The sequence below is a fragment of the Danio aesculapii genome, chromosome 16 (genome assembly GCF_903798145.1).
Source record: "Danio aesculapii chromosome 16, fDanAes4.1, whole genome shotgun sequence".
Taxonomy (NCBI): Eukaryota; Metazoa; Chordata; class Actinopteri; order Cypriniformes; family Danionidae; genus Danio; species Danio aesculapii.
The window spans coordinates 45,571,181-45,583,286 of NC_079450.1; the positions used below are offsets into that span (position 1 = coordinate 45,571,181).

The 12,106-nt window shown below is 33.5% G+C and overlaps 2 protein-coding genes across 6 annotated transcripts in view; one reads left to right on the top strand and one right to left on the bottom strand.

The window, feature by feature from the left end:
- Nucleotides 1-944: 944 nt before the first annotated feature.
- On the bottom strand, nucleotides 945-2,428 carry LOC130243812 (C-C chemokine receptor type 2-like). The gene is made up of 2 exons (XM_056476109.1): nucleotides 2,407-2,428; nucleotides 945-2,054 (listed from the first exon to the last, which is right to left on the bottom strand). Exons 1-2 carry the CDS (start codon nucleotides 2,426-2,428, stop codon nucleotides 1,012-1,014), a joined length of 1,065 nt encoding a protein of 354 aa, XP_056332084.1. The 3' UTR covers nucleotides 945-1,011.
- Nucleotides 2,429-7,977: 5,549 nt separating this feature from the next.
- cobl (cordon-bleu WH2 repeat protein) overlaps nucleotides 7,978-12,106 on the top strand; it is a 147,546-nt gene continuing 143,417 nt past the window's right edge. For 2 of the 5 annotated variants that reach the window (XM_056474974.1, XM_056474975.1), the window contains exons 1-2: nucleotides 7,980-8,276; nucleotides 8,610-8,745. In XM_056474974.1, the coding sequence (XP_056330949.1) occupies nucleotides 8,708-8,745 (38 nt within the window). In that variant the 5' untranslated portion in view covers nucleotides 7,980-8,276; nucleotides 8,610-8,707. Of the gene's footprint in view, nucleotides 8,277-8,609; nucleotides 8,746-12,106 lie in introns of all 5 variants that reach the window. The other 3 variants (XM_056474976.1, XM_056474978.1, XM_056474977.1) reach the window with 3 other exon arrangements.

Sequence of the window (12,106 nt, forward strand, 5' to 3'; positions counted from 1 at the left end):
TTTTTACATATTTATGTAGAGTATATAGCATATGTTTTATTTACTTATTTACAGTTTATACAGTATTTGTTTTCTTTATTGTGTGCTCTTCCTATCGTCTAAATTGTTAAATTACTATATTTTTAATATACTGTACCTTAAACCGTCCTTGGCATTCAGTGTGTACAGTCAGAATCTCATTGTTAAGGGAACCCACTTCCTTACTGTGCATGTGACAAAAAATTATTTAATCTTAACTTAAAACATTTATTGTTTCTTAGAAAGATGCGTTTACTGATCATCTCCACATGTTTCATAGATAGCACAAAAAGATAACTCATATGCAGATGTGGTTTACAGATATGCGTCAGACTGCTTCCCGTCTGTGAAAGACAGTCCCCCTCCTCACATGCATAAGTATTTTAAGTATCTTAAGTATTTTACGATGAGATTTTAAGAAAGTGTTTTAAGAAAACTTATTACTATATTTGATGTCAAGTATCAGCGATTGTGTTTATTATTTTGGCTATATGGCACATAACACAAAGAGATTGATTTTATTAAAAATATATATACAATATTTTAATAAAAGATTAATGCCACCTAAAATGCTAATTTTAAAACCAAAACTTTAAATATAAACAATGTAATTCTTCAGGAAAGATTTCAGAAAGCCACTTGAAAAGATAACACAATTTAAATCAAACATAACACTATTTTAACCCTTAAAAAGTAGGATTGTTTAAAACTGCTTATGAAATAATGCATATGAAAACTAATATTTGTACCATATTTGTAACAAAAGCAAAATGTATATGTACAGAGAAGAACAGTTTTGCAACAACAGGTTTTAAATTTTCATACAATCCTGTTATTAACACATCAAACAAAAAAGAGAACAAATGCAACTTTTAAGTTGAACTGAATATGAATTCATGAAAAAGGAGAACATTGAAAATGGAATAAAGGGCAAACGTGAGTGGTAAAAATATAAGCTACAGAAAATGAAAATAATAATGTGAAAGAATTTGTTTATGCAATTTGTGTGCTGGACATTTCAGAAGCTCTGGAAAAGGTTGAGCTTCTCCTCTCAGATAACTGTTGAGAGAAAGATGCACATTGCTTAAAGCACAGTGGAAACTGATCTTTGAAGACTTTAAGGACTGCTCTTCTGAACTTCTGTCCAGCAAACGCGTAGATGATTGGGTTGAGGCAACAGTGGCTCAAGGCAATGGTTTCCACCCACTGCATGGCAAGACTCAAACTAATATGCCAGTCGCAAGAAAGCATGTAGCCACATCTCTGCAGGAACATAAGAAACATGACAATGTTGTATGGAGTCCAGAAGAGAAAATAAACCGCTACCACAGCAAGGATCAGTTTGACCACTTTGTGCCTTTTTTGTGATTTTATGCTTAGCAGAGTAGGGATAATCCGGGAATAACAAAAGCTCATGATAATCAGAGGGAAAACCAAGCTCAGAATGTTCATGTTAATGTAGGTAAAGGACATCCAGGATGTGTCATCAGGAAAATCAGGTCGGCAGGAACTTTTGTTGTTTGAATCAGTTTTCTGATTGGTAAAAATGATGTTAGGTAGAGATGCAAACAAGCTGATTATCCATACCATCGAGGCCAGAGCCAAACCCATTTTTGTAGAACGATGTCTGGAGAACATACTGTGGGCATGGACGATGATGGCATAGCGATCCAGTGTCATGAGAACCATGAAGAAGATGCTGGCATAGAGACCAATCATGAAGACACCTGTTATAGTGTGACACATAAACTTGCCAAAAATCCACTCATCCATGGCATTGTGAGCCCAGAACGGAAGTGACACAAGGAAGATTAGATCAGATAGGGCTAGGTTGAAGAGGCAAACGTCTGTCATGTTGGATTTTTGACGATGTCTAATGAGGACCCAGACAACCAGACCATTTCCAATGAAGCCAACAATGAAAACGATACTGTACAGGGTGGGAAGGAAAACCTCACTGAACGCCTTTGCATTACCATTGTTGCATGGTTGTGCTCCTTGTTCAGTTTCATTAAAATTGTAGTAATCATCGAAATCTGTACACAAAGAGCACAATTTTACATCATATAACATAATATAGACATACTTGTAATATGAGTATATTATATGTTTATAATCTATCCTGAAATATTAACACTGGTTATCGATATTTCTTTAGGTTTATAAGACTTTTTTAAATAACAACTTAAATTTTACATTGTGTTTTTTGACATCCACTGGTTGCGAAAGAAGTTTGCATGTAGTAAATTGATGCTTACCTGTTTACATATTTTTCACAAATAATTATTTCCATTTTAATTTTGACAAAAAGCACAATAAAAAGACCAAAGTATAAGAAAGAATAACCTTTAAATATAACATTATTACATTAAATGTTTAATCACCTACCAGACTTTGGTGTCCCCGTCATGTCTCTTGGTTATAACAGCTCAATCTGTGAAATTCCTGTGACACTCATAAGGCTTAACGCAGGAAGTACAGTATTATTTCCTGAACCTCCCAGAGGCGGTACTTCTTTACACAAATAAAAATAAGAAAAATTAAGTCAACAAGTGACATATGAAGAGATCATTTGCAAAAACAAATAACTATTTTAAAAAAATACATTTGCAGAAATCATGTTTACCTTTTTGCACAATACTACACATTTAATGCACAATAAAAACATGATTTAAGAAAAGGTATAAGTTAAATGTTTATATACTTAAATATTGTTTACCGCAGTCTTCGATACAGACCAGTGTTTGTGGTATACGTGTTTATTAAAAAAAAACGGAAAGCTTTCAAACAAAATGATTCACTTGTCACAAGCAACTACGACACTATAATACTAAGCAAAGGTGTAACGTAAGTAAAGTTTATTAGTACGTGTTTATATTCTGCAATATTCTGCAATATATCACATAATAAGAAACGCTTAAAACTCACAAAGTTTCTGCTGCAAAGACAGACGACAAAAGCAAAGAAGTTGCGAGGTCAATTCTAATATGTGTCCACCAGGCAGCGCCGTTACCGCGCTTCTCGAGCCCGCGAACGTCCACTCTTCTTTCAATAAGCAATAACTGATACAGTGTGACAATAATTCACTTTTACGTTCAAAAAACGTCTAAAATTCTCATTAACACTCGTAAACCTTTGTGAATAGCCTTAAATTTCCCGTGCGTCTGAAGACAGATGTCCCAACATTTGGCAATATGGCGTTTGTGTGCTACATTTTCATATAAAGGCCAAAATTGTTCATTGACCGCATTCTCACAGCTGAGTATTTTCAGTTACTTCACAGCCAACAACAGTAAAAAAACAATCCAACAAATAAGGTTTAATTTGACAAGCACTGGATGTATGAATCAAACACTGATGACACAACCACTTATATATCTAAATTTCATTATTTTATTTAACTTTATTTTAATTGTTAACCAAAATAAGGGACGAAGCCGAATGAAAATAAACGAATTATGATTATGCCAATTGAGAATAGTGTCTTTTAAAATAATGTGGATATACAAAAGACAAGAAAAAATTAATGGGTTTAAAGATTTGAACCACGTATAAGTCTGAAAACATTAAATTGTAAAATTGACTGGCTTCAAAAGAAATACATCTGATTTGCAAATAAGGAATGAGTAAGAGTCCTCTGATAAAACATTTAAAAACTGTATTTGAAAAAAGATAATAAGGGAGATATAAAAAAGAAGCCATATGTGCTACAATATGTGAACGGCCCCTTATGCTGCATGTTCACCAAAGCATTTTCCCCCCTACACAATTGTATTCTTCAGTTGTTTTCAACGAGAGTGCTGCATTTTTGAGAAGTTTGAGAATATTCTCAGCTGAACATTTCAGAAGTGCGGTGGCAGTTCATTAAAAACACTGCCTTAAGAAGACTGTCTGATTTGAAATTCTGTCAGTTACATTTTAAATTCTGTATTATAAACCTTGTATATAGGACAGTATAAAGAGGAACAGACAATAACAATCCCACTTGTGGGGATCGTACTGCTCAAAGGGTTCAAATTATTTACCTGGAAACATAATTAATTTCATATATTTATAATTATTTATTTATATTTATACAAATAATTAATTGCAAGTATTTAATCTCCAATCTTTATGATGTCATATTTTAGATTATACACTCACCGGCACATGGCAGCAACTCAATGTAATTAGGCATGTAGACATGGTCAAGACGATCTGCTGCAGTTCAAACTGAGCAACAGATTGGTGAAGAAAGGTAATTTAAGTGACTTTGACCGTGGCATAGTTGTTGGTGCCAGAAGGGCTGGTCTGAATATGTTAGAAACTGCTGATCTACTGGGATTTTCACGCACAACCATCTCTAGGGTTTACAGAGAATGGTCCGAAAAAAAGAAAATATCCAGTGAGCGGCAGTTCTGTGTGTACAAATGCCTTGTTAATGCCAGAGGTCAGAGGAGAATGGCCTGACTGGTTAAGTAACTCAGATAAGCACTCGTTACAAATGAGATATGCAGAAGAATGTCTCTGAATGCACAACACGTCAAAGCTTGAGTCTGATGGACTACAGCAGCAGAAGGCCACGCCGGAAGCCACTTCAGTCAGCTAAAAACAGGAAACTGAGGCTACAGTTCACACATGCAGGCTCACCAAAATAGGACAATAGAAGATTGGAAAAATGTTGGCTGTTTTAATGAGTCTTGATTTCTGCTGTGACATTCGGATGGTAGGGTCAGAATTTGGCATCAACAACATGAAAGCATGGATCCATCCTGCCTTGTTTCAACGGTTCAGGCTGGTGGTGATGGTGTAATGGTGTGGGGGATATTTTCTTGGCACACTTTGGGCCCATCAGTACCAATTGGGCGTCGTGCCAACGCCACAGCCTACCTGAGTATTGTTGCTGACCATGTCCATCCCTTTATGACCACAGTCTGATGGCTACTTCTAGCAGGATAACAAGTTATGTCATAAAGCGCAAATCATCTCTGCCTGGTTTCTTGACCATGACAATGAGTTCACTGTACTCAACTGGCCTCCACAGTCACCAGAACTCAATCCAATAGAGCACCTTTGGGATGTGGTAGAACGGGAGATTCGCATCATGGATGTGCAGCCGACAAATCTGCAGCAACTGTGTGATGCTATCATGTCAGTATGGATCAAAATATCTGAATATTTCCAGTACCTTGTTGAATCTATGCCACAAATGAATAAGGCAGTTCTGAAGGCAAAAGGAGGTCCAACCTGGTACTAGTAAGGTGTACCTAATAAAGTGGTCATTAAGTGTATATACACATGAAGTAAAAAAAAAAAAACGTAAAAGCGTGTTTAGTGTGATTGGCCCCTAACTGAACTGAATGGCTAAAAGAAATTTTCACCTATTTTGTATATATAACAATATATATAATTTAAATGATGATTATAATTTTAGTTAAGGTTACTTTTTTATCAATAATAAAATATAATAATGTTTTCTGGAAAAAGAGTCTCATATTAGTGTATTTGTCAGTGTATTTTTTCCATTATGTATCGTTGTATAATCAAAATATTCACTTTTCTTAAGGCAATATTTATTTTTTATATTTATAAAAGCTCTAAATGGTAATTTTCCTAATTCTACACCAATACATTGTTAAAAATAAGCTTGATCTAAAAAAATGTGTGCCAGTAAATATTGCATCAATTCTACTACCATATAACCCTGTTTCCACTATACCACTCAAAAATCTGATTACTGCTGCTTGTTCAAACTACCTGTTTAAAATGAGCTAAAATAACACAATTCTTGTCATTTCTTTGGCCAATTTATTTGTTTTATGTTCAGTCCACTTCAATCTGTGAACCATTAAGTTAACAAGCGTTTTGTGTTGGGACAACATGAAGGAATTGTGTTGGTCCAACTACCTGGTTAGGTGATTTGTAGTTCCCAGCATGCTTTGCGTGGGATTGAATTTAGAGAAGGAAATGTTGACAATAAAAATAATCTTAGGTGATTAAAGTTAATAGAAAGATTTGTTAGAGTTTGATCCTCACTTTAGTTTGAGGAGTTAGAAGAGTTTCATGTAATGTTTTAAGTTCTGAGATTAACACCTTGCAGAATGCTTTGGGTGTTGGCAGCTTAATTAGCAAAAATGCAATTTGTCGCTTTGCTCAGTGAACAATAACTGTCCTAAAATGATTTCTGAGATCAGTCTCAATCAACTGTATTTGTAACTCATAAAATATGCTAAAAAATGGCTCTTTTAGTTCATTTAGGATAACTTCAAATAAAATTAAGAGACTTCGAAATGTATGACACCTAATAGACATACATGATATTATCTGACCTTTCAGTTAAGGTAAATAAAAATACAAATATATTTAAACTTTTATTTGATAAAATCACGTTGAACCACGTCAATTGCATTTAATTGTGTAAATAGATTTTTTTTTTTAGTTGGTGCTAAATAAATTTATTGGATGGAAATCCTGCAATTAAAATCCCTCAATTAAATTGAGTTCATCCAATGAGTTATTTTTTGAGTGTACTTTGCCTTTTAGTCTGTGACAGATAATTAACAGATAATGAAGTCACTTTCACTTGCTGATAAGATGTCAAGTACTAAAAGGTGTGTGTGCTCTCTCTGAGAAAAAAATATATATAAAAGGTTTGATTTTAAAGAATTATTTTATAAATGGTCAATACTGTTACCACAATTTCAAAACGAAACAGAAGATTTTACTATTGTGCCATGTGCTTTTAGCATTTAGTGAACTTAAAAAGTTAAACAGTTGAAGTCATAATTATTAGCCCCCCTTTGATTTTTTTTCTTTTTTAATTATTTCCCAAATGATGTTTAACAGAGCAAGAAAATGTTCACAGTATGTCTGATAATATTTTTTACTTCTGGAGTAAGTCTTATTTGTTTTACTTCGGCAATAATAAAAGCAGTTTTTAATTTTTAAAACACCATTTTAAGGACAAAATTATTATTATAAGCAATTTTTTTCGATAGTCTACAGAACAAACCATCGTTATACAATAACTTGCCTAGTTAAGCCTTTAAATGTCATTTAAGCTGTATAGAAGTGTCTTGAAAAATATCTAGTCAAATATTATTTACTGTCATCCTGGCAAAGATAAAATAAATCAGTTATTAGAAATGAGTTATTAAAACTATTATGTTTAGAAATGTGTTGAAAAAATCTCCCCGTTAAACAGAAATTGAACTTGTATCTTATTAAACTGACTTAAAACAACTTGGGTAACTTCTAAAATTAAGTTAGAACATGATTACCTTAGTTTAATAAGTAACAATGAATTAAAAACATATGCTGTCATTACTAATTGTTCATATAATTATTTACAGTGTAGTGTATATCTAGTCTAAATCTATTAAAAACTAAACAAAAAACTTTAAGCACTGAATTATTAAAATTACGCTTCAATAAGATACTGGAAAAATTATTTTAAAAAGTTTGCTTCACTTTTTGACATGCCAATTGTAGGCTTTCCTACAATTATATATAATCTCTAAAAAAACTCTTTTACTCTTTATTTGTGCATTACATCATAAGACCTTTTCCCTCTTTTTATAGACTTATCAAGGTTAGTTTGTTACGTAAATGTATCCGTTTTCTCTATGCATAAATAGAAAAACATATGCGTCCTACTCCTACAAACTGACAGTGGTGCAGCAGTGCTGACTGGCGCAAGGGATCAGAAGGCTTTTTTTGGATGCAAGAAGGATTCTCCTGCTTAAATAGCCAGAGGGCGGGACGTGCATACGGCTATCCAATCAGTCAGCCCGCACAAGAATAATAAACGCTAAGAACGACGGGAGTAAACACAATTTGAATATTAAGGGAAGCTTTTGTTGCAGCTCAACGGTTACCATGGTAATGTCTTTCATTCACACGTGAGATTACAAGAATCCTACTAGTAATTGTGTAGTGAAATTTTCAAATTATGTTAACTATGAAGACAATACAGTAAACAGCAGCAAGACAATAAACGTTTGGTTGTTATCTAAAGTGAACGGTACTTTACAAAGACGCTTTAGGTAGCGAGAGCCCCTTTTGTATGAGAACAGTCAGTGTTTACTGCAGTGCAAAGGCTCCCGCGGCTCGTTGCCTCGTTCTCGCAGGCGCGCTCTCGCGCCAGAATTCCAGGCTTGGGCTTCCGTTGAGCGCGGGCTCGGGAAGCAGAGGGAACGACGCTGCCTGCTGGACAGATTAGAATAGAACTCAAAACTCCCGTGCAGTGAGTTGTCGTCTATCCATACAGCAGAATCCACGTAAGTATTTTAAGCGTTTTATGGTGATATCTCAGTGCGATATTCCTTTTACTTTGACTCGCAACTTATTTGCGGGAATAGCTGAGTTAAACCGACTGTATAAATTCGTAGTATCTATTGTGACAAGTGAATCATTTTGAACGCTTTTATTTGTTTTTCCTTTAAAAACCATAAATAACGTCATGTACCTGCACAACAAAAACTGGACTGAGCTGAACGGATAATTCATTCCAAGTAACTTACTGACTGTGACACTTGTTGCTACTCTTAGTTACTTGTAACATTTTTGGTCCTCGCTCTGCTAATGTATATTTCCATGTGCTTTCTTTAAAGGTGACACTTTACGAATGTCCTTTGAACTGTATCCCAATGTTGTCGCCTGGACGTACGAGTGATTTGCCTTGATTCAAAGCGGATTCAGTTTATGACAGATGAATTTGGGAGACGCAACGATCAGACCTCCTGTAGGGTAAGTGTATAGAACCCTAAATATTATTGGTCACACATTACAAAGGTTCTTTTGTTTTAAAGTTTTAGCATATTTTTATGGATTGAGGTGTTGCTTATCTATCTATCTATCTATCTATCTATCTATCTATCTATCTATCTATCTATCTATCTATCTATCTATCTATCTATCTATCTATCTATCTATCTATCTATCTATCTGTATACTTTATGTTCCAATCACACACCAAATCTCTCAAATCACACACCAAATCACACATCAACAATTTTTTTTTTAATGCAGAAGTACATGGAAATGAGTTCGGAGTTTAATTAAATCAGAACTGTAATTCAAAGAATAAAATAAGAACAATGTACAATCACATGACTTGCATAAGTTAGTATACAGAATTCTGATTTTAGATATGATGAAAGGTGCTTTCACTTGGCATTATAGATCTTATCTGCTAGCCTGTAACACCAATTAACAAAAACAGTTTACATGGCATTGGGCTTGTTTGGATAGAAGCTCTGTTCTGGCAGTTACATGAGAGAAGAGTACACAGGTAATGAAAACAAACAACTCCCTGTTCATCTGCCAGTGATGCTTTTGTATTCCAGCCACACAGCTTTTGCCACCTCTGCTCTTTGCTCAATAGCTTATAATTAGGGCCAGATGGAATCTGCGGACGGTTTTTGCTATTTCTGTGGAGAATTTTGGTAAAAATCTGCGGATTTCTGCGGAATTATTTTGGGAGTATCATAACTAAAACCTTATTATGTGAAATAAAAAATAATATCTTTTTACTTTTATTTAATGTTTAAAATGCATTCATTTGGGAAACAAAGCAAGTCTCTCATATAATTGATCTACTAAAAGACAGAAAATATTACTGTACATACTGCATTGTACATAAATCAGATTAACATTTTCATATTAGTCAATAATATTACTGTACTTAATTTAAAAACTGAATAAATTTAGATTTAAACACATTTTTTTTATCAATATATTTTTTATTATTTTCACATCAATAATTTACAGAGTCATTTCAGTATACATGTAAACATTCTTTTCTAACCACCCTCCACCCCTTTCCCACCCACCCAAGACAGAACACTTAAACAGACATACTTGTGATTTAAACACATTTACTTAAGTAAATAAACAGAATTAACGATGGGCTAAAAATCTGCAGAAATCTGCTGACAATCTGTGAAAAATCTGCAGAAATCTGCGGACAATCTGTGGAAAATCTGCGTGCACAGATTCCATGTGGGCCTACTTATAATTCAGTTTCACTGGACAACATGTTAGCAGAGCTTTTAAATATTATTAAGCAATTTCTATTTTATTTTTGTACAAAATAAATTATCTTAAAACTAAAATTGAACTCCAAAACTCAACAGCACAAGTGTGAGATAAATTCCTCCACACTGGATTTGCTTCTGGTGATGGTAACATATCTCAGTAGCCATTTAAATGTTAGCCAGTGTCCCCTTTTTGAAAGCACAACAGTCTGCTTTGTGGATCTTAGTTACCCACACCCCCCTTTCCATTTATGTAATCAGACCCCATTGCATAGCTAAAGCAGTGGACGATTAAGGGTATTTTAAATCTTGAACAGTAGTTGAGCTGCATTCCCACTGCTATCATTCATTAAAGAAGTACTCATACATATCAGAATGCTTTTAAATGTTAAACAGAGGGTTTGCACTTAGGTTTGGTCAGTGGACTCTGATGTAAACAACAGCAAGGATTGCATGGTTAATGTATTACTGAAGAAAGTGTTCTGCATATTTATGCTGTCTAACTATGGGGAAAAATGTGTGAAAAGCTGCTGAATCATATACTGCAGATAAGGACTTGGTAAGCAAGAAAGGGTGCAATATTGAATTTAATAGTAGGTAAAAGATAAATATGAGAAATATTAAATTAGAGATTAGCCTAATATTTCACCTACTTTATCAGAGATGGTAAGAATGTTGTCAAACTTCTTGCCCTGGAAATGATGGTTCAGTTTGACCAACCACAAAAACCTTTTGTACCTCAGACATTGTTTCCTTTTGCTTGATTTGTTATAACTTCTGTCAGTCTATAGTGCATTTTATACCATATTCACGTTTGACAATAATCAGGCAGGCAGTCACAGCTACTGACTGACCATAAATGATGCTCAAGCTCTGGTCATGTATTTAATCACATTTAATTTTAGCCTTAAAAAAAGTATGCTTTACTTCATAAGATTGCTAGAATTATGAAAAAAGTGTTTCAGGTAGCAAAAAAAAATTATGATTGGGATTCTGGATCTGCCCCTATTGAGACATATTTATATGTTAAAAAAATATGGCTGATCAGTTAGTACAGCATAAACATGACAACATTATTGATAATCTATGCGGAATGATTTTTAGAGCATGAAATAAAATAATAATAACTTTTTAACATTTATTTAAGGTTTACAATGTAAATCCAATTAGTTCCTCTTGTTTGGTAAACTAAGTAAGTCTTTCATATAATACATCTAAAGACAGAAAATATTATTTTACAAACTGTATTGTAAATAAATCATATAAACATTTGCATACTGTTCAATAATACTACTGGAATTAATATCAAATATTAATAAATATATGTAGGCTTGTCACAATAATCAATATATCGACTTCTCACACAACATGTGAACTTGTAATTTTTGGTGCTGTAATATCTATAGCCAATACATAAAAACCAATTCTAGCCACATTTTAGCTGATTACGCAGCCTCAATGACGTGTCATTGTTAGTGTGGCTGAAAAAACACAGCAGTATTTACTATAAATGACTATAGCATGCTCATGTGGGTGCCTGATGAATGAAAATAGATCTCTTACTTTTTTCTAGTTCTTTTAAGTAAGTGCTTTTTTGTTAAAATTTATTATTATTTATTTGTTTAGGATATACGTTTTCACATTCAGATTGCTAATTATTAGAATTTTAAATGACTATAATTAAATGAAATATTCTTAAGAATAAAATATTATGTGTTCTTTGGAAGAGTGTACTTGCATCATGATGCTATTATTGTGTCTTAAGATCACAATAATATTGTTTATCACAATACATATTGGTGCTATATATCTTACTACAAAAATAGATATTGTGACAGACCTAAATATATATTTACACTCAATTTACATAAGTAAATAAATAGACTCATTGGACTAAAAAATTTAGAAAGGCTGGTAATAGTAAGTTGTTAAAATTGGAGTATCGATTTTATATTTGGTGAATTACAGAGATAGTTCACCCAAAAATGAAAATTACTTCATCATTTACTCTCCCTTATGTGGTTTTCATCCTTTATGAGCTTCTTTCTTCCGTTTGACAGTAAACACAAGAA

What these genes read in the sequence shown, in the direction of transcription:
- LOC130243812 (XM_056476109.1), bottom strand. Translation starts at nt 2,428, where the DNA reads ATGACGGGGACACCAAAGTCTG. An exon ending in GACGGGGACACCAAAGTCTG is followed by an intron (nt 2,055 to 2,406) that starts GTAGGTGATTAA and finishes CTTTGTGTACAG; the next exon opens with ATTTCGATGATTACTACAAT.